Source organism: Sinocyclocheilus anshuiensis, unplaced genomic scaffold (assembly GCF_001515605.1).
Source record: "Sinocyclocheilus anshuiensis isolate Anshui unplaced genomic scaffold, SAMN03320099.WGS_v1.1 scaffold1162, whole genome shotgun sequence".
Lineage (NCBI taxonomy): Eukaryota > Metazoa > Chordata > Actinopteri > Cypriniformes > Cyprinidae > Sinocyclocheilus > Sinocyclocheilus anshuiensis.
In genome coordinates, this window is record NW_015540875.1 from 2,333,546 (window position 1) to 2,354,566 (window position 21,021).

The 21,021-nt window shown below is 34.8% G+C and overlaps 2 protein-coding genes across 2 annotated transcripts; one reads left to right on the forward strand and one right to left on the reverse strand.

The window, feature by feature from the left end:
* Window positions 1-979: 979 nt before the first annotated feature.
* On the forward strand, window positions 980-12,402 carry cthrc1b (collagen triple helix repeat containing 1b). Its single transcript, XM_016485902.1, has 4 exons — window positions 980-1,116; window positions 8,993-9,211; window positions 10,348-10,564; window positions 12,114-12,402. The coding sequence occupies exons 1-4, from the start codon at window positions 1,000-1,002 to the stop codon at window positions 12,260-12,262; spliced, it is 702 nt and encodes a 233-aa protein (XP_016341388.1). The 5' UTR covers window positions 980-999; the 3' UTR covers window positions 12,263-12,402.
* A 2,335-nt stretch (window positions 12,403-14,737) lies between these two features.
* On the reverse strand, window positions 14,738-20,375 carry LOC107688281 (mitochondrial folate transporter/carrier-like). The gene is made up of 8 exons (XM_016485903.1): window positions 20,262-20,375; window positions 19,923-20,104; window positions 19,534-19,684; window positions 19,274-19,359; window positions 17,334-17,488; window positions 16,989-17,102; window positions 16,570-16,715; window positions 14,738-15,437 (listed from the first exon to the last, which is right to left on the reverse strand). Exons 2-8 carry the CDS (start codon window positions 20,089-20,091, stop codon window positions 15,311-15,313), a joined length of 948 nt encoding a protein of 315 aa, XP_016341389.1. The 5' UTR covers window positions 20,092-20,104; window positions 20,262-20,375; the 3' UTR covers window positions 14,738-15,310.
* Between the last annotated feature and the right edge of the window lie 646 nt (window positions 20,376-21,021).

The following is a 21,021-nucleotide window of genomic DNA, read 5'->3' on the forward strand; positions in this document are numbered from 1 at the left end:
CCCTACACTTTTAAAATACTTCCCTATGGGAAAAATGAAGAAAAAATGCTTGATTATCAGAGGACATCAGCCTATTTTGGGAGAACATTCGCTGAAAACTGAAGCAATCAAAAAGTCATTATGAAATGTACTCATGTTGTGAGCTTTAGAGACACTCAGCATACCTTAAAAAAATCAACCCTGCAAATATTAAATTATACAGGGAAAATGTTTTTATTTAAATCTTACTCACCCACTAAAACTCTCAAACCACATTTGCATGGCATATTTAAATGTATGCAAATGCAGATTGAGATTTAAAGTTTGTTTTTTGGGGGGTTTTTTGGTTGCACTATTGAATTATTTTAATTTCATTTTCTTTTTTCACCTGTTTTCAGTAAATATTGGCTTAGATTTCATGAATACAGTGCACAGGGCTGCTTTTATGGTACTTTTATAGTGATTTCTCCTTTGCTGCATGCAAGAGCACCATGAACTCAGCAAAGTACTTGCTGTTATTTTCAATGGATGAAAAAAATTCCAGACTTGGACAGTCATCAGGGAGAGTAAACAATGGCAGGATTGTTAGCTGTGGGTGAACTATATCCCTTTAAATGCAACATTTTTAGCTGGGACAAAAACAGTTTTTCAGAGCGCTCTGAGACACATAAAAAGACTGTTACAACATAATTGGATGAGGAGAAAAGACAAAAAAAAAAGCTCAGGGTGAGAGGTCATCTCACCTGTGCAAAACATCAGTAGATTCTGAGAAACCACTCATAAGACCATCAGAAATATTGATTCTTGTTTTATGTCATATCATGACCCATTATAATCCGATTCTTCATGTGGAGGGAAGTTTCACCGGCGGTCTGGGAATAATTGGTCCCTGGAGAGATCACATCAGCCCCATCTCTCTCTCTCTCTCTCTCTCTCTCTCTCTCTCTCTCTCTCTCTCTCTCATGTCTAGAGCTCAACAGATGTAAGCAGCCCTGTCTTCTCTAACCTCTCAGCTCAAATATGGGACACTTCAAGACACGAGTATTGATCATCTCCTGCTTATTGTTTACATGTTATGAAGCAGAAAAATTAAAAACCAGAGGCCTGCGCCAGAAGGATGTTGACTACATGGAGAAAGTAAGACTTTAAGTATTTATTGAATTATTTTTGCCACTCTTGCAAAACATGATCTTCAAAGGGCAAGATAACCTTATATGTAATTTTTTGTGTATTTATGTAATGTATTTAAACCCATAGGAAACTTTAATTGCTCTTGAGACTAAATCATGTTTCACTTAATTATTAAGATGTTTCTCATAAAATTCAAGTCAGTGTTGACTTTGAAGAGTATTGAGCTAAATGCGCATAGCGCCTCAGATCATCTATTTTTGGAATAATTTGATGAAAAATGTTTGAGATCATACTGAGATTACTGACTTTTGATTGCAAACTTTGTACAGTTTGAGATCTCTCTTGAACATCTAAAGGAGAAATGTGAGATTTCTGGGGGGTTTTATTTACATTTTTTCTCCAAAACAATTATTAAAGAGGTCTAATCTGCTCTTTGCTTTTTCAGATAGGAAAGTTGGTCTTCTTTGCAGAAGTTCTAGAAACTCTTGGTTTTATTTTGAACTGTCTGAAAGAGGTCATCAAATCAGACACTTCAGTTTTAAGTGTGCAGTATGATTGGCTATAAAATAATTGACTATGCTGGCTGATTCTGTCTCTTCAAGAAATCAATACTGTAACTGTGATTTCTTGCAGACAGTGCAAGTTTTTTCTTATTGACTAAAGCCTTTGCCAATATTGAACAATGCCAGATTCATTTTTGCAGATGTGAGAAGAATGTGAGTCACAGGGACCAGTTAACCAAGTGGTAACAATGGATTGATTGCTAAAAAGGATGTGACAAAGCTGTTTAAACTCTGTTCAGAGCCCACTAAGTGTGAACCGTTTGCAGGGAACTAACCAGAATTGTGTTTCTTTATTGGGAGTAACAACTCTTATAGCACTGAAATGTACAACTGCTGAAACGTTAGTCTGTTTCGCTATTAGTGATTATTTCAGGCCAGACTAGGTAACTCTTTCTGAAATATGCATACTGTATACTGTTCATAGTGTGCAATTTTTCTGTATGCACCCAATACCTGGATGATACCTATGCTTTGCAGCATAGAATAATTCTACAATGCACTGTGTTTGACTTAATATAGTTCACCCAAAATTGAAAATTTGCTGAAAACGTACTCACCCTCTGGCCATCCAAGAAGTAGATGAGTTTGTTTCTTCATTGTAACGGATTTGGAGAAATGTAGCATTACATCACTTGCTCGCCAATGGATCCTCTGATCCTCTGATCCTCAATGGATTGACTGCAGAGGATCCATTGGTGAGCAAGTGATGTAATGCTACATTTCTCCAAATCTGTTATGAAGAAGAAACAAACAAACTCATCTACATCTTGGATGGCCTGAGGGTGAATACATTTTCAGCAAAATTTAATTTTTGGGTGAACTATTCCTTAACTTAACTTTAGCTGCAATTTTAGAGTTTTGACTCTTTTTTTTATTGCAAAATAAACTTAAAAGATCACCAAAATGTTACACACTCAGTTTCGCATATTTTTTGAATAGAATGCACAGTATGCAGTGTGCTAGTATTCAAGTTCGAACATCCGGTGCGTTCCAATAATTTTTGGGTGAACTATTCCTTAACTTAACTTTAGCTGCAATTTTAGAGTTTTGACTCTTTTTTTTATTGCAAAATAAACTTAAAAGATCACCAAAATGTTACACACTCAGTTTCGCATATTTTTTGAATAGAATGCACAGTATGCAGTGTGCTAGTATTCAAGTTCGAACATCCGGTGTGTTCCAAATGGGATATATCGCCCTCCGAAGAGCACTTCGGAGTGAAAACAATCATGGCCGCCATATTGAAGGGTCGTTCCAAACCGAAGTAGTTAATTCTGATTCTGATTCTGATTCTGAATAGCCCAGACATAACCAGCAATCCATGTGTGTCTGATATTCCAGTTCTCAAGCTACAGCAAGCCATAACAAGACTTAAAGTTATTCATTCTACGAGGTGTAGAATCATGTTGCCCTTTTAAGACTGTGTAGTGATGTGATTGATCTTTATAAGGCCTGAAACATATTCAAGAATGTGAATGTCAAAACCTCTATATACAATTGCTTAATTTCAAGTTTTGTTGGAATGCCCAATCCGTCCAACCACAATTTGTAACATGATGCAAGTATTGCAATTCTCAGGGGTATAGCAGCCATTAGCACAATGGTGTGTGACTCTAGCGCCCCCTCGAGTACTGAAGGTTGTTAACGCCTCAGTCATTGCGTTTATTTTATTGTCAATTCGTTTTTAATGCAAGTTCTTAGTCTCATTGTGAATGATTCGTCAGTGTACGTTATTTCAATCAACTAAATGTTTGTTTTTGCGATAATTTATCAAAATGTTACAACTTGCTCCACCTCGCTTCAGCTGATGTCATCAGTGCCTCTTACTTGTTAAGCTCTTCCAATTCATCAATGCAGTGACACCACTTTTATGATTTAAGCTTTCCCCAAAGGCATTTCATGTTGATTTTAACAATGATCAACAGGTGTGCAAAACGCTTGCAAAATTTTAGCCAAGCATTCATGTATATCTCTGTTTGTATAGTTTGTTTCTGTGTTATTTTACTATTATTTATATACAGTACTATTATTGCATTTATTAATGTTCTTAATTAGCTTTAATTTTTATATTTTAGTTTTATTTTTGGTCATTTTCTTATGTGCTTTTATAGTAATTTTTATTATTTTTTTAAATTTCAATATAGTTTTACTTTTTATTTCAGTTTCTTTTCTTCTTCTTCTTCTTCTTTTGGTTAACAATAACATGGCTTAAAGGAATAGTTCACCCCAAAATGAAAATGTGCTCACCCTCAGGCCAGCCAAGATGTACATGAGTTTTGTTTTGTTTTTTTTTTCATCAGAAAAGATTTGGAGAAATTTAGCATTACATACCTTGTTCACCAATGGATCCTCTGCAGTGAATGGGTGCCGTCAGAATGAGAGTCCAAACAGCTGATAAAATCATCACAATAATCCACAAGTAATCCACACCACTCCAGTACATGAAAGTCTAGTGAAATGGAAAAGCTGTGTTTATAATTAAAAAGAAATAATCCATCATTAAGATGTTATAATATGTCAACAGTCAATATTATAACAGTCAAAAACAGTTCTAAACTAATATAGTATGCTGGTGGATTTTGATGTAAGAAGACAACAGGGAATGGACTTTTTCACTGGAGGAATTATTTGGATTATGGACTTGTATTTTGGCCAGAAGTGACAGTTTTAGGTTAAAACGTCTTGATGGGATTTGTTTCTTACTAACACACAGCTTTTCACTTCACCAGATGTTAATTGATGGACTGGAGTGGTGTGGATTACTTGTGTATTATTGTGATGTTTTTATCAGCTGTTTGGATGCTCATTCTGACGGCACCCATTCACTGCAGAGGATCTATTGGTGAGCAAGTGATAGACTATAATGCTAACTTTCTACAAATTTGTTTTAATGAATAAACAAACTTATCTAGGTTATTATAATAAAGTTTTGAGACATATTGTTACTAGCCACGTCTATAATCAAAGTTAATATACTTCTTGCTCTCAAAATGACTTTATAACAACTTTGTCCCACCAACATGGCCTAGCATAAACAACAAGGCGTTGACTAGCTCCCGCTTTATTTCAGGAAAGGTTACAGGCTACGACAAATTAGTTAGGATGTTTTATCATAAACTGTAATCAGTGAAATTAAACAAATCCAGGGCTCTATTGATCATGGACTGGGAAAAAATGGCTTAGCTCCTTTATCAGAGTTACTCTATCACCAAAAAAGTGTTTTATTGTAAATGATTGTATCAGGTAAACATTCCAGTCGATTCATCGTTGTAATGAAAAACAGGCGCGGTAATCCTTTTGAATTTGCTCGCGGTGGGTAGATTATATGGTGGGTGAATTTCTCATTCAGACCAGTCGGGGAAGCATCACTAATGAACCTGGCACGACTAGCCACTGAAGAAAATGAGGCTGTGTGTATCGCAAGGCCTTGTTTGCAGGAGTGTTCTGTCAATAAGAAGCAGCGGAGCCAAACGCACTGAAGACTTTAGCTTGGCCACGGCACTGCAAGCTTATAAATATGAATACATTTTACATCCTGGCTTGCCCGTGGCCTGTATCAGGAAGATTTATTACCTATTTAAGGGCCCTTATTTCCACAGCTCTCTGCTCGCAGGCATGCTGATTAGAAGCTGCATTAGGCCTACTCTTGCAGAAGAGACTCAGGTGACAGCAGAGCTGCTTAATGCTAAAGCCAGACCTCCTGCGCTCAGAGCCGTGTATTGTTCGCGCTAGACGAGATTGGGTTACGGCGACGACATCGCTTCATATTCGACCCGTGCGCTCGGAAGCCGCTTATTGAGATGTAAATGTTTGGTGTGTCACTGCTTCGCTAATGCGCGCGCATTTTCACAACACTCTAAATAGCCTGTTATGCATGCGCTTTTTCTGCATGATCGGAGAGCCCACTGGTTGCTCCACCTGGCATTTTGGCGAAGTTTCTCATCCATCAGTGGCGTTGGCATAAGTCTACACCTCGGTGAATGTTCATTAAAATGCATTTTTGCTCACACAGGCTCTGCAGCGTTAATACGTTGTTTTCCCCAGTTCTGGTAGAAGATCAAATGCATGCATAACATAATATCATATTTTGACTGTTAGTGCATTTGTTAAGGCTAGTATTAAGCGGGTAGTGCCACCTAGCCTCCCCTGCCCCATATTTAGTAGTTCTATTATGTTTCTAATTTACTTTTTAGTTTTATTTGAGTAATTTTTAGTACTTCAACTTAGACTTATTTTAATCAGTTAGATGCCAATGCAAAAGTTTAATGTTTTTTTTTTTTCAGCTTTATTTAAATTGTAATAGTTTTAGTTTTTAGGTAGTTAACAAAAATAACTGCAAGGCTTGTTGAGGGGTGTTGTGCTATTACTTTTCTAAATGATCAGACTTGCAGTTTTGTCTTGGGTTGGCTATTTAGATAATAAGCCTACGTTTTGCAAAACTAAACTTGTAGTTCAGTTCTCTTGGTTCTTTTGTTCCAGACCCCCAAAAAATAACATTTTAGTCTACATTTAGTCCTAGTGCGCTTAGCGTTGCCGTTTACACTGTCATTTTTAACACTAAACCTAAATATCTTTTACAAAGTTCAATTTAATTAAACCAAACCTGCCAAGTGTAAACATACCCTAAAAACGAAGCTTTTCGAAACTTTGAATCAACTGAACTAATTGCTTCATGAAATGATCACTTTTCGAATCGCTTGAAGTGCTACGTGCTGGTGACGCCTTCTGGTCAAAATGGTGTAAATTTAACGCAAACTAGGCTTGAACATGCATAAAAATTGTGAATGTTTTATTGAACGTGTAATTAAACGCAATTAACAAATCATCGGATTCCATTCAATATGAAATACTATATGTTATTTTATTAATTTGTACTGGGCGTTTTTCTTGGTTAATCAGGTTAGTAAGAGACTAAGTATAGGCTAATTCTTCCTTTTATTATACAAATTTGTCATTACACTTGTCCACAAATTTATAAAGTTGATTCGCGATCAGGCAAAAACCACATAGACACTGATTCATGGGTTTGCAGAGATCAGCCCCTAGCAATGATCCAATGAAATGTTTCAATACATTTCAAAACGAATCACCGCTTCGAAACAAATGATTCGAAGTTTCATGAAGCAGGTTTACGAAAACGCCCATCATTAACTTAAATGCTAAGTATTAATAGTTTTAAAGGGCACCTATTATGCAAAATTCACTTTTACATGTTGTTTGAACATAAATGTGTGTTGGCAGTGTGTGTACACAACCACCCTATAATGATAAAAATCCGCCTGCACCTTCTTTTTAATCCCCATAAATCATAAGCAGTGTTCTCAGAGTTTACCAATCACAGAATCCGTAAAAGCCCCACCCACGACTGTTGACTGACACTGCTGTATTAGCAGAGACCCCGCCCTGAGTGAGCTGCACATAATCTGCCATGTTTATCTTTACGCTACAGCATTTAAAGTCTGCGTGAACCGGAAGTTGCTGCCGACTTTATTTCAGTATGGTGACATATTTCCAACTGATACGGAACATTGAGTAGAGGGCAGGGTTTATTTTAGCGCTCCTCCTCTCATCTTTCACTCGCAGCAAACTAACAGTTGGAGGGGCGAGGTTAAGCAAATTCTGCCCAAGCCAGAGCAGGAGCGCCATTCCAGAGCAGAAGCAAATGATCAGAATTTGATTAAAGATTACCAAGACAAACAATTTTTTTCAGAGGATTAACTTGCGCAGATAAATTGTTCACCTTAAAGGGTTAGTTCACCCCAAAATGAAAATTCTGTCATTAATTACTCACCCTCATGTCGTTCCAAACCCGTAAGACCTTCGTTCATCTTCAGAACACAAATTAAGATATTTTTGATTAAATTGGAGAGCTCTCTGACCCTCTCATAGACAGCAACGCAACTGTAATATTCCCAGGTCCAGAAACGTAGTAAGGACATCAGTAAAACAGTCTATGTGACATCAATGTTTTAACTTCAATTTTGCAAAGCTACGAGAATACTTTTTGTGCGCAAAGAAAAAAAAAAAGACTTTATTCAACAATTCTTCTCCCCCGAGTTACCGTCTTCTGCCATTTTAGAGAGTATCACAACGCATACGCATTAATGACAGAATTTTCATTTTTGAGTGAACTATCCCTTTAAGACTAATGATTTGCACTAACAAAACAAATATTGTACATTTTGATTTCATGCGGACTTTAAGAGCAGCATTCAAGTAAGAAATGTCATCTTATTACAGTTATAGAGGTTATTCAGTCCAGAGCAGTGAGTGATTTTCTGCTTTTATTGTTTGGGTCATATTAACAATGTAGACAGCAGTATAGGTACAGTATATTATGCTGCTGTCACTTAATACACAGATCTAATATAAACATGTGATTTCTTTCCCAGCTGTTTAACTTCACAGACATAACCGATTGTGTTTTTGTAACTTATGCATGTTTATAACATAAACTTGTGTCAAAGAGAGCTCACATGCCATGTGACATCCGCTTTCTGTGCATTTGCTTCGCATGTGTGCGCTCATAAAACCTTATATTATCAGAAGTTTAAACTGATATGGCTTTAAAACGCATGATTTCAGTGCGAGAAACATGATAATCAGAACCAAAACAGATGTTTTTTAGCAGATACGAGCTGTAAAGGCACAGCTCTATTCTGGAAAATGGGGCGGGGAGCAGCAGCTCATTTGCATGTAAAGATACATGGTGCGAGATACATGATTATCAAAACCTAACCGATGTTTTTTGAGATCTGAGATACTATGCTGTAATGGCACTGTCCTATTCTGGAAAAGGGAGCGAGGAGCAGCAGCTCATTTGCATTTAAAGAGACATGCACGAAAACAGCATGCTTCAAAATGATATAATAAATGATCTGTGGGGTATTTTGAGCTGAAACTTCACAGACATGTTTAAGTTTGCCATACTGTCAAAGAATGCCGTATCCGCATTTAAGCCGTTTATCTGAGACTCTGTGAACAACTGATAATGAATCACAGAAATAAAGAACCGTGTGTTACAGTCTGAATGGACAGATGATTCAGTCTCCATCCAACCAGGTTTAATGCAGGCAGTGTCCCAGTATAGGCTACTTCTCCATGCCCATTAGCAACACTGTGCAAAAATATTAAGTATTAGCCATAGCATGGTATTTTCATCAGTAACCAGAGACCACACCATAAGAGCTCATTCCAGATGCATTACGCTGACTAGTGTTAGATGAGATTGTTAATACCTCTTACAGGCACTTCAAGCTACAAAATATGCTGTTTAATATCAAGCCAAAAAGCTCCTGTTGAATTCTGTATGTTTTCAGTATTCCAGCTGCCTCCAGGGTCCAGCAGGCACCCCGGGAAGGGACGGAAATCCAGGAGTGAATGGAATTCCAGGTACTCCCGGTCTACCGGGCTGGGATGGTGCAAAAGGAGAGAAGGGTGAATGTGTGACGGAGAGGTTTGAAGAGCCGTGGAAACCCAACTACAAGCAATGTGCCTGGAGTTCTCTCAACTACGGCATTGACCTGGGCAAAATTACAGTAAGAGGCCACAATGATGATTACTGATTTATTCAAAGCATATACATGTATGTCCAAAAGACCAGTGCATTCTTATTTTAGTATTATTTGTATACTTAATATTTGGTATTAGCTTTTATTTGTTTTTATTTTTTTCGTTTTCCTTTTAGTTTGAACAATTTTGTTGTGTGCTTTTGTCATTTTTATTATTATAATTTTTTTATAGCTGTAATTATTTTTTTAAGTTCTAGCTTTAGAGTAATTTTAGTACTATGACTTAAACTTATTTTGTTTAGTTGCTAAAGCAACATTTCTAGTTTTTAAAGTTTAGTAAGTTCAAATTTTACGTTTTTTTTTTTTTTTTTTAAGTTTTTTATGTAATATTTATTTATTTATTTTATTTTATTTCAGCTTTATTTCAATTGCAGAAAACAACTTTTAGTTTTAGTCAACAATAAAAAAACTGGTACACTGTAAAAAATATTTTTGGAAGTTGTAAACAAAAAGATTATTGGAGTATGTTTTACAAGAACATACTATTTCACAGTCTTTCTATTTCAAAATGTCATGTTTATTCAATGTGTAATTTGCTGTCTTCATAATTATTTGTGAAATGTACTAGCAGTTTTCTGTTTTTTTTTTTTTTTACCATGGTACTTTTTTTCGTCAAAAATGTTAGTATTTACATGTTTTTTTTTTATTAAAATTTATCAAATTAAAATGGTTAAAAATTCTCATTTTCAATATTGAAAATAATTTGAAATGAGTAAATAATTGTAATGATTTATTATTCATAATATTAATAATAAATAAAGAAATCATGTCAAATTTTAACATGGAAAGATTTTCTCAACTCTAGACTATTTTCTTTGCCAAAATTGTAAGTGCATTTTCTATAAAATGGTTTTAGTAATTATCATAATGTATGGAAAAGTCATAAAAGGTGTGGAAACCCCTTGGTAATCATTCAGTACAATGGTAAAAAACAAAAAAAAATACTATATGGTAAAAAATACTATACTTATACAGTCACTATATTCAGTACTTCCACAGTATTTTTTTTCTGCATATATGTTTGGTTTATGTGCTTGTTTCAAGCAGGTGTGTAATAAAGCAGGCGTCAGACTCATCAGCTCTTCCTGTGTTCCTGTCCTCAGGAGTGTACGTTCACTAAGCAGCGTGCAGACAGCGCTCTCCGTGTGCTGTTCAGCGGCTCACTCAGACTGAAGTGTAAGACAGCTTGTTGCCAGCGCTGGTACTTCACTTTTAATGGGGCAGAATGTGCCGCTCCGCTGCCTATAGAGTCCATCATTTACCTGGACCAGGGAAGTCCAGAATTCAACTCCACCATCAACATACACAGAACCACGTCAGGTAAGGGCCAAGAAACTGCTTGCTTGGACAGTGACATCTGAACTGCAAATCTGATGTAAAGACTGCCAAAAACAACCCCTTACAATGTGCCACAGCACACGTCAGTCCTGTAATGGCACTTCATGAAATTCCAGTTTAAAAATGGAGATTTTTAAAATACATGTTTGCAAGATCTGTAACATTCTATCAGAAAAATGTGTTTTAGTGTTAATAATTTTGCATAAATTAATGCTGGAAAGACAAGTTGGAAAAGGAGGCATTTACTTGCAGAGTTCTGCTGAAAGAACGATTGTCATTTTGAGAGAATTTTGAGTAATGCATTATTTGAAGTAAGATGGAAATGATTCAAATCTTAGCAACTCGACTGATGTTTAATCTGGGACAAAAAAAGTTATTTAGTCATTTTATTGTCACAAAAGACAATAAAATTTAATATATTTTCATTATTTAGCATTATTTTCATGAACATTACATCATACATACATTTCATCAATTGTTTTGGTAATGTGAAAAAAGAAAAAAAGTATTTTTATTAGAGTCCTTTTTTACAATTGTCAGGACACATCACACAGTAATGAAAATTATTATATAATATATTTTATAATTATAAAAAAATATATATATATATTATATAATATTCATATTTGTATGAATTAATAAATATGTAATTAAAATAAAAGTTATAACAATTATTTTATATATATTTAATATTCAGTATTAAATTATAAAATTATATAAAATATAAAATTATAATACTATAAAAAATAAGAAAAAATAAATACCTCTATCCATCCATCCAGTTTATTGAATATTATTTATATTAATTTTTAAACAACTTATTGTAATTAAATAAATCCTTAAATATTCAGTATAAAAAAATTATTATATATATATGCTTCAACTGAATATTAAAATATATTATTATTAAAATAATATTAATTATTCAATCATTATAAATGAATCATTTTAAAATATATTTTCTATTTCAGCAAAGTTTTTGTTTATATATATATTTGTAAAATATTTTTAATAATAAGCATCTGATCATTTTGCAGAATTACGCCTTTCAGGATGACACAGGATATTTGGCGTTTAGGTTTATTTTGCGATAATGACAGTCGGTTTGTCTATTATGCCATACATATGTTAATGAGGAGCACAAAAGGCAGGCTTGTGTAGAATGACCCATGCTGTTTTTCCCTCAGTACTGACCTGTAATATAAAGTTCAAGCCGTTGGTCCATTAACAGTGATGCATGATAAATAAAACACTCAATGAAAGCTTTTTATGGCTCTTGTGCTACAGAGCAAGTCTTTGAAAAGCTCTCCGCTCTAAACACTGCAAATAGTTTGGTGTGGATTAATTACAGCAGATAAGGGTGTCTCTGAATTTCTCATTCCCCCTCAGGGTGCAATAAAGCATGTCTGTTTATCTCTGTTTTTCGAATGGTTTTTTACTTGAAGCCTTGAGATGGTCATCTGAGAACCAGAGCAGAGTTATCAGATGGACGCAGTGAGAAATGGTCAGACTGACACGCCGTCTGTTTCAGTTGAAGGTTTATGTGAAGGAGTTCGGAAAGGCCTGGTGGATGTTGCGATCTGGGTGGGAACCTGCGGCGACTATCTGCACGGAGACGCTTCCACCGGCTGGAATTCTGTTTCCCGCGTGATCATAGAAGAGCTTCCTCTGAGCAGCTGAGTCCAGAAACGTCCAAGCACTTACTGTCCTATGACACTTTTAAACTTCGAGGATGAATTGCTTTGTACTACACTCTTATAAAGGTTCTTTATTGGCATTGACGGTTCCATGAAGAACATTTAAATTCATGGAAGCTTTTAATTCCACAAAATGTTCTTTACAGTTCCAAAAAGGCGGTTTTTCACAGTGATGCCATAGAAGAAGTTCCTCAAAAAGACTTAGTTTTTTCAGTGGTCAGTTCTCAAAAGAACCATTTTTTCTTAGTGTGCTGAACATTTCAATCATCTAAAGCAAGGGTCCTCAAATGGCGGTCCGCGTTCTGGTTCAGAATGTCAATGGCAGCACTATTTTACAGTTACAGTTTTACCGTTTCCGCAGTTTAAAGTGAGCAGCGTGTCAAAACAACGGATCTGTACATACCACAACGCTCAGGTCGTTTATGATGATCTTTCAGCGTTACTGTATATCTTTATTTAGAACCAAACATGCTTCATTCAAACCCTTTTCAGAGACGTAAATCACTATAAGAGCTACAGATGATGTGGTTATTTTGACTACAAATAAAGGTTCTTTACAGTGGAAAAAGGTTCTTTAGATTATTAAATTATTATTCACACTCAGAAAAAAAGGGTTCTTTTAATAACTGTTAATTGAAAGGTTCTTGGGGGGAACCAAAACTGGTTCTTCTATGGCATCACTGTGAAAACCCCCCTTTTGGAACCTTTATTTTTAAGAGTGTACACTAGCAGGAACACAGTGAGCAGCAAAATAGATTGATACTTTTAATAAAACACTGCAGAAAATGAGAATGGCGAATGCAACAAATAGATTTATTTTTACCTGTTATACATATATGACTCCGACCATTCAGATAAACAAGTTTTTTGTACATTTAGCATTATTAATCAGCTTGTTAAGAGCATTTCATAATAATATAATTTTTAATATTCATATCCAGTTGGGCTCAACTGATTTTTTTTTCCTTTTCTTTTTTTGGTATAAAAATCCTTGAATTACCGAATTCATCTTTGACGACTATTTTGACTGTGTTTATTATTCTTTTCAAAGAATATCTTTTCTTTTCAAAAAGTACTGTCCTGACCTCCACTGAGAAGGAAATGTAAAGACTGGACTTCTTGGAAATTGAATCAAACACCTCTGATCTAAAGAAACTTATTTCACTATAAAGAACCTTTTGTGGAATGGAAAGGTTTCATGGATGATAATGCTTCGTCATGGAACCATCAATGCCAAAAAAGAACCTTTATTTCTAAGAGTGGACAAAAGGTTCTGTATATTATTAAAATGTTCTTTAAATTAAGAAAAAAATGCTTTTAAGAACCATTCACTAAAAGGTTCTTTGGGGAGCCAAAAACTGTTCTTCTGTGGCATTGCAGGAAAAAACAACTTTTGGAACCTTCATTTCCTTCCAACCTTGATTTATTTCCAAGAAGTGCTTCTGCAGCATTTGTTCGCACATGTTTTGTGACAATGAAGTATATTTAAGTTTAACAGCTCTCTCTTGATTTCTACCTCTACAAACAAGGGCTGAAACAATCACATAACCTTGTATTGTAGTGACAGACTCTTAAAACAAACTACAGCAAAAGTAGGTTTGTCAGTAATTATGTTTAACAATTCGAGTCTGGACAGGTACTGTAAAAACTCTGTACTGTATAAAATATATTTTATTGGCTAATTTTTAAATGTCAATACAGTTTTTTTTTTTTTTAAAGAACTCCTAACTTGAGTACGTTCTTCAAAGAGCATCGGGTAGGGGACCTATGAGCATAACAAATTTTAAGGCCGAGCTCATTAACACAAATGTCAGTAATGAGCCTGAAATGTCAGATTCAGTAAATCTGTGTGCGCTTGTGATTGGAGGAATAAAGCCTGAGGTTTGGTTTGGCCGTTGCACAGGACACAGCAGCAATGCAACATGGATGTAAACATGAAGTAGACTTATATACATAAAACAGTTTTACCATTGATTTACTCTGATGAATTACCATTAAGACTGGGCAATATAGCTAAAAAAAAAAATGGTGTCACTATTTTTCTGTCTTCTGACAATATTTGCAATACAGATCTCAAAATGTATGTGTTTGGTCTGAAATGGCGGAAAAGACATTTCTAATGTTACAGTAGATTTCTATTTCAATAAATGCTGTTCCTTTGAACTTTCTATTCATCAAAGAATCCTGGAAAAAACAAAAATATCAACACAAATGTTTTTAACATTGATAAATAATGCAGCATATTAGAATGATTTCTGAAGGATCATGTGACACTGAAGACTGGAGTAATGATGCTGAAAATTCAGCTTTGATCACAGGAATAAATTACATTTTACAATATATTCAAATAATAAACAGTCATTTTAAATTGTAATAATATTCCACAATTTTTATGATTTTTAATCAAAGCAGCCTTGGTGAGCATAAGGACTTCTTTCAAAAACATTAAAAAAATTCATACCAACTCAAACGTTGCCACACGGAGGGATGAAAAATTTGTTTTGAATTGTGAAACTTAAGATAAAAAGCACATTATAATTGTTATAATATTCACAATGTTGCTTCATTTGATATTACCAGTGAATTAACAAATATCGATATATTTCATATACTGCCCAGCCCTAGTTACATAATTCATCTTTAGATCTTGATAAAAAGTTAAAACCTTGTTTGATTTGTACAATTTTTAATTAGATAAAACAAACTGAAATAAACAGCCTGCATGTGAATATAATTAACAGCCACTTAAAAATTGCCACATAATATATCCCTCATGTCCATATTCACCATAATGTCACCAATGTTCTAGAGAAACCAAACGAGTATCGGTTGCTTGACAGGTGACTCTGTTAGAACTCGGTAACATCGTGCATTTCAGTTTTCCAGAGAAGACCAGGATGTTTTATTTCTCTCTATTCACATTTCTGACTCCTCCACTGGCGTCAAACACTGTCGCTGACGGGACGTCCCATCCCAGGTCCTGCTCTGCTCCCTGCAGGACAGCTCCGCTGCACTTATTCCTGTTCTCAGTTCACTTGTGCTGGTCCAGGAGGAAGCAGGAAACATTCTCATAGACCACGAAGGTGATGCAGCAGGCCGGAGTGACTCGGATCAGGTTGGGCACCATGCCTTTGTAGAAACCCAACAGACCCTCGTTTCTGATCAAACACCAGGAGAAAGACAAAAGTTATGTATAAGATCACTGTACTTTAACTGCACCTTTTACCATGTGCATAAACTGCTTAGACTAGTCTTAAAATTTAGTAATCTAATCTTTCTCTCCAACACTGGTCATAACTTTATAAAGCCAGATACATAAAAAGGTAAACTGTTCTAATTTGAATCTGAAAAGTAAGACTGATTACCACTTGGTTAACTAGTTGGTCAAACTAGTTCTTGACATAGTGGCTATGTTTATGCAACCCACCCCAGAAAATTGATGTGAAAATTCATCAAATGTATCAGTTTTAACTAATTATGCTCATATCAACCTGTTATGGGTTCTCTAGTTGTTTTGATTCTTTTCTAAAGAATGTTATTATTTTAGATCATTTTCTAGTAACAAGTATACTACATTTAGAAGTTTAGGTTTATTAAGATTTTTACTAATAATACCTTAATTCGGCAAGGCTGCATTAAATTGATAAAAAATGACAGTATATACTATTATATTAATACAAAAATAATATTGCAAAATATTACAAAAAAGTATATTGTATAAAAAATGTGTATGTATATGATTGATATATTATAATAACTACACAACATATTTCTATTTTAAATGCTGTTCTTTTGAACATACTATTAATTGAACAAAAAGTATTAAAGTTTACACAAAAACTATTAAGCAACTGTTTTCAACATTGATAATAATATAATAATTAAAAAAAAAAGTTTTATGAAGGATCATGTGACACTGAAGACTGGAGTAATGATGCTGAAAATTCAGCTTTGCATCACAGGAATAAATTACATTTTAAAATATATTCAAATAGAAAACAGTTCTTTTAAATTGTAATAATATATCACAATATTAAAATTTTTACTGTGTTTTTAAATTAAAATAAATGCAGCCTTGGTGAGCATAAGAGACTTCTTTGAAAAACACTAAAAAGCTTTTGAACGGTAGTGTATAAAATGTAATGCAGTTAAAAAGTCTATAGGGTATTCAGGAGGGTTCGATAGCATAAAAGTCAAGTTTGTCTTTTTGTTTTTGTTATTTAGATCCCCAACATTTGGTTTGCTAATGTGCTTTCTTGAGATTAGCAAGTATGTAAATCTCATGCTTACCTAAACGTTCTGCGGACGACATCTACCACTCCATCATACGTGTTGTGCTGATCTTGCAGACGGGCTCGGACCACCTGATACGGGTATGTCGTAGCCACTGCAAATATTTTGGACAAAGCTGCCATGGTAACATATTCTAATGCATTCTAGAGAGAAAATAGAGCACAAAATGCACTGTGAGTTTCTACAAACCGCATTAATGAACCGACAAACGTGGCTGTTTAGCATAATACAACTGTGTAAAGTGATGCCAAAATGTATTTGGACACCTAAAATTAAAAGTGACAACAACATTGCTATTTTGAAATGTTTATTGTAGCATAATGTAATGTTTCACATTTTAAAAAGGCGCAATATGCAGGAAGCCAAACATTCAGTTCATTTTATAAGTCATCAAAGTGTGTCTTGCTCATACTAACCAGTTTAGCATCTGATTGCATCTTTCTGTATTTGTTATAATCTCTCTTCAGCTCTTCATATGCCATGAACTGCAGTGCACCATGGGAGGTTCCAAACAATCCCGGCACAAACCCCTAGGGATCATAACAGTTAACTCAGCTAGATGAAACAAACAAACAAACCCCACAGCATGCAACTGACACACAATCACAAATATTCCCATGCACACTCCATATTTCCTTATACAAGTGCTTCTCCTAGTGGCAAAAAGGGGAGTTTCATCAACTATTTCCTGTTAAAAGGAAACGATCCGCCCACCGACTGCACAAAACGACCCGTACGCTGTCATAGAAACTCTTTTGTACCCGATAGAGTCCTGCGATCCCTTCATGCCGGTAGATTTTCACAAGAGCATCCATCATTCCCTTGTACTGCTTCTTAGATGGATCTGCGCTGTACTGCAGAACCAGGCGAGTTTTGGTGACCCAGATCGGATTGGTCAGGCAAAGCGTCATCGCCCCTAAAAAACAGTGAGACCGAATATAAAGTAAATGAACAGCAGCTGTTGTAAAACCAAGATCCACATGAAAAGAGTCATTACTGGACCTTAATGGCTCACGGTGGGTCATTTCAATGAAGGATGCACCTCATTCAATTAGAGAAGCCCATGACGCACACACTCTTCAACATGAGCTCTTTGCTGGAAGTTTAGATTATACAGCATCCTTCGGATCAATTTGCATCGCGTTTAATGTCATGAAAAGCTTTTTCTGATATTAATGGACAAATCGTGACTTAGCCGGTGGTCATTTAATCTAAAATGTGACAAGGACTGCTGGTCTAGTGATAGATTGCTCTGCTAATGATTGTGCCCACTTGGCTATAAAAAAATAAGGGTTCGTTTAATTTTAGCAAGCTTATGTACAACTAATTTGGTGTCGTTCTTGTATTTCTGTACATATATGTGTATATATACACTGTAAAAAAAATTCCGTAAAATTTACGGTAAAAAACCGGCAGCTGTGGTTGCCGGAATTTATAATGAGAAAAAAAAGATAATTTTGTAAAAGCAGAAACAACAACAGAAGTGTAATTTACTTTTTATGGTAATGATTTAATTCTGATTGAATTTTCATGCTCTCTGTTCTTTTAGGACAAACATTCAAGCCATTTTTAGGTCACGGCCCACCAGCAGAGAAGCACTGATCTACAGAGCTCGAGAGTTGATGTGTTTCAGACTTAAAAACAACCAATCAATATTCTGGGCTATGCCTCATTTGTTATGCTCCAGTTTATGTGTCAGCACTGATTAGAAAGGCATGTGTTGAAATTCACTTTGTCAGCGTCTTTATCATTTTGACTGATGGGAGAAAATAAATGAGCAATACACAGGAAAACAGAGGAAATACTTGAGTACTCATCCTTTGTATTTTAAGTGAAGGTGAGATCTTGTGTTAGTAAAAACACTCATGAATTTTTATTTAAATTAAAACTGTATTTATTCAATTCCATATGTTACTTATATTTCAAAACCACATATATAATTATTTTTTATCTCCTTTGATTTTTCTCCTTTTTTTACTTTATTATTATTATTATTATTTTTAACGGGCAGAAAAAAATTACTAAACTATCATGAAAACAATGTTTTCATGCAAATTAAAACCCTTAATGATCCTAAAATATGCTTCATTTTATATAAGCAAAATATAATGTATTAATAATAATAACAACAACAATAATATTTCTTTGTTGTGATTTTGGGATGAAAATGACATGGACGTGTGTGTGTATATATATATATATATATATATATATACATCCATATATATAGACTGAGAGAGAGTGAGAGTTAAGAAAATGAAGCCTATTTTGGTACAAATTATGTATAAAAATGTATTTTTTTAAATTAATTTGATTTTTAATACAGTAATCAACATTTGAAGTGGATCAAAAAAGTTGATCAAAGTTGTCCTGAGACAAGAACACATTTTGGTTTTAGGTTTTAGGACAACTTTGATGAAAGGTTTTGATCCGCTTCAAATGTTGACTACTGTATAACAGAAAGTAATAAAAAAAAAAATGGACAGAAAGCATGCTAAACTGTCATAAAAATAATGACAATGCAAAAAAAAAAAATCTTAAAGGTCCTAAAATAGGCTTAATTTTAATTATGCAAACAGAATGTATTAATAACATTATTAATATTTTGTTCTTGTGATTTTAGGGTGAAAATAACACGGTCATGTTCTTGACAGCATTGGTGAGATTGATGTGATGAGCGTGTTTGTGGTCATATACTGACCTGCTCCTGCTGCTGACAGCAGATGTTCAGTGGCACTCAGCTCTGTCTGTCTGCCCTCTTTGTTGTACGCTTTGATTGCATTGTAACTACGAAATAAAAGAGAAGTTATATTACTTGAGAGAGATTTATATCTAACGATATACTTATTTATCTGTGGTAAGCAGAATAACAGACTCTGGAACTGAAAAGTTAAGCATGCATTATTTTCACAAATTCACAGCTCCTTACATAATGCAAAAATATTACAGAATGATGCATACAAGAAAAAGTAAAGTCCCCATGATGCTCCAGCACCCCAGATATTTGGGGTGACACCTTGATAAAGGCCCCGGAGACCCTCCTGCTGCCAGACGCTTTTCATGCAGTGCAGAATTCCACTGTATTTCGGTCTCACGTCCAGCCCGTCACTCACTGCAATACAGTAAAGAGCGAAAGATGTGAGCCTGTCTTACTCATGCCACACATTTCAGCACTGCATGCTTGTGTTAGAGCAAAAACTCTCATATGCAGTATACAGAAAATCTGTCAAACTAATAGATGTATGTAATAATTTAATTATTAAATATTATTATTAGCCAGATCTATTGACCTCAACTGATATAATCACCAAGTACGTGTAATGACATATTGGTTCTGGTTTTACACATACCTGCAAACCTCATTTTGACCAGGTCCAGAGGATGCAGCACTAGTGTGGACACCACTCCTCCACTGAGCCCTGCTATTAAATTCTCGATCTTCACATGACTGAAGAGTCTCTGCAGGCTGCCGGTGAGGGTCAGGGGTACAGGGGAGCCCTGGGTGGGGCTGGGGCTCATGACTGCTCTTTTACTGCAGGTCAACACACAAAATCACCTACTTTAACATTAACCCAGTCTTATAGATTCGTTTTAAAGCATTTAGACCGGTAAAGACCTTTTTGGGATTTGTTATTACAGCCGTTATAAGTCAAAGTTTCAGTAAGAATTAACTGTGTGCATGACCTTACCAGTTAATGTCAGATTATACACAGTGACAGACAGCAGGGATGATTCGGAAACATGCTGAAACTGGAACATGGCGCTTCACACAACACAAACTGCGCATGCGTACCATTGCAATTTCAAAATAAGAGTCTTTAACGCGTACCATGACGAAACAGTCATTAGCGGAAATAAGAAAATAATAAATAACCAATTTACTAAAATAAAAAACACCCACATTTAAAAAAAATTGCAGTCGACAGTATATTAATTATTTATGCCTTATTTTCTTCAACAGTTTTTATTTTCTTAATTGTCCTTTTTTCTATTATTATAAAGATTATGTAATATAATGTTGTTCTCTGAGTTAAATAAATAGTGTCATGACGAAAATGATGATTAGAATAATATTAGTAATAATATTAGAAACATTAAAAGGCATTGATTTTAAAATATACCGTCAATAGAAGATTTATTATTTTTGAGAAATGTTATTTTCCCCGTCATTCACTACTAGACCACAATTTTAGGAGTCAAAATTTTCAAAGTACTCAGTTTAAAGCTAAATACAATTACACAAAGCATCAATTTTACATACAAAAAAATCTAAATAAAGAATGATAAACGGTAATAAACGGTTGCATGTTTAATAATGTATAATTACTGTTTGCTATCAATAGAAAAACCTCAACAGAACTAAAAGTACGATCAGTTTGCAAATAGTAAAATGCTACTTTCATACATTTATATGAGAAATGAATAACAATACATAATACAATAATAATA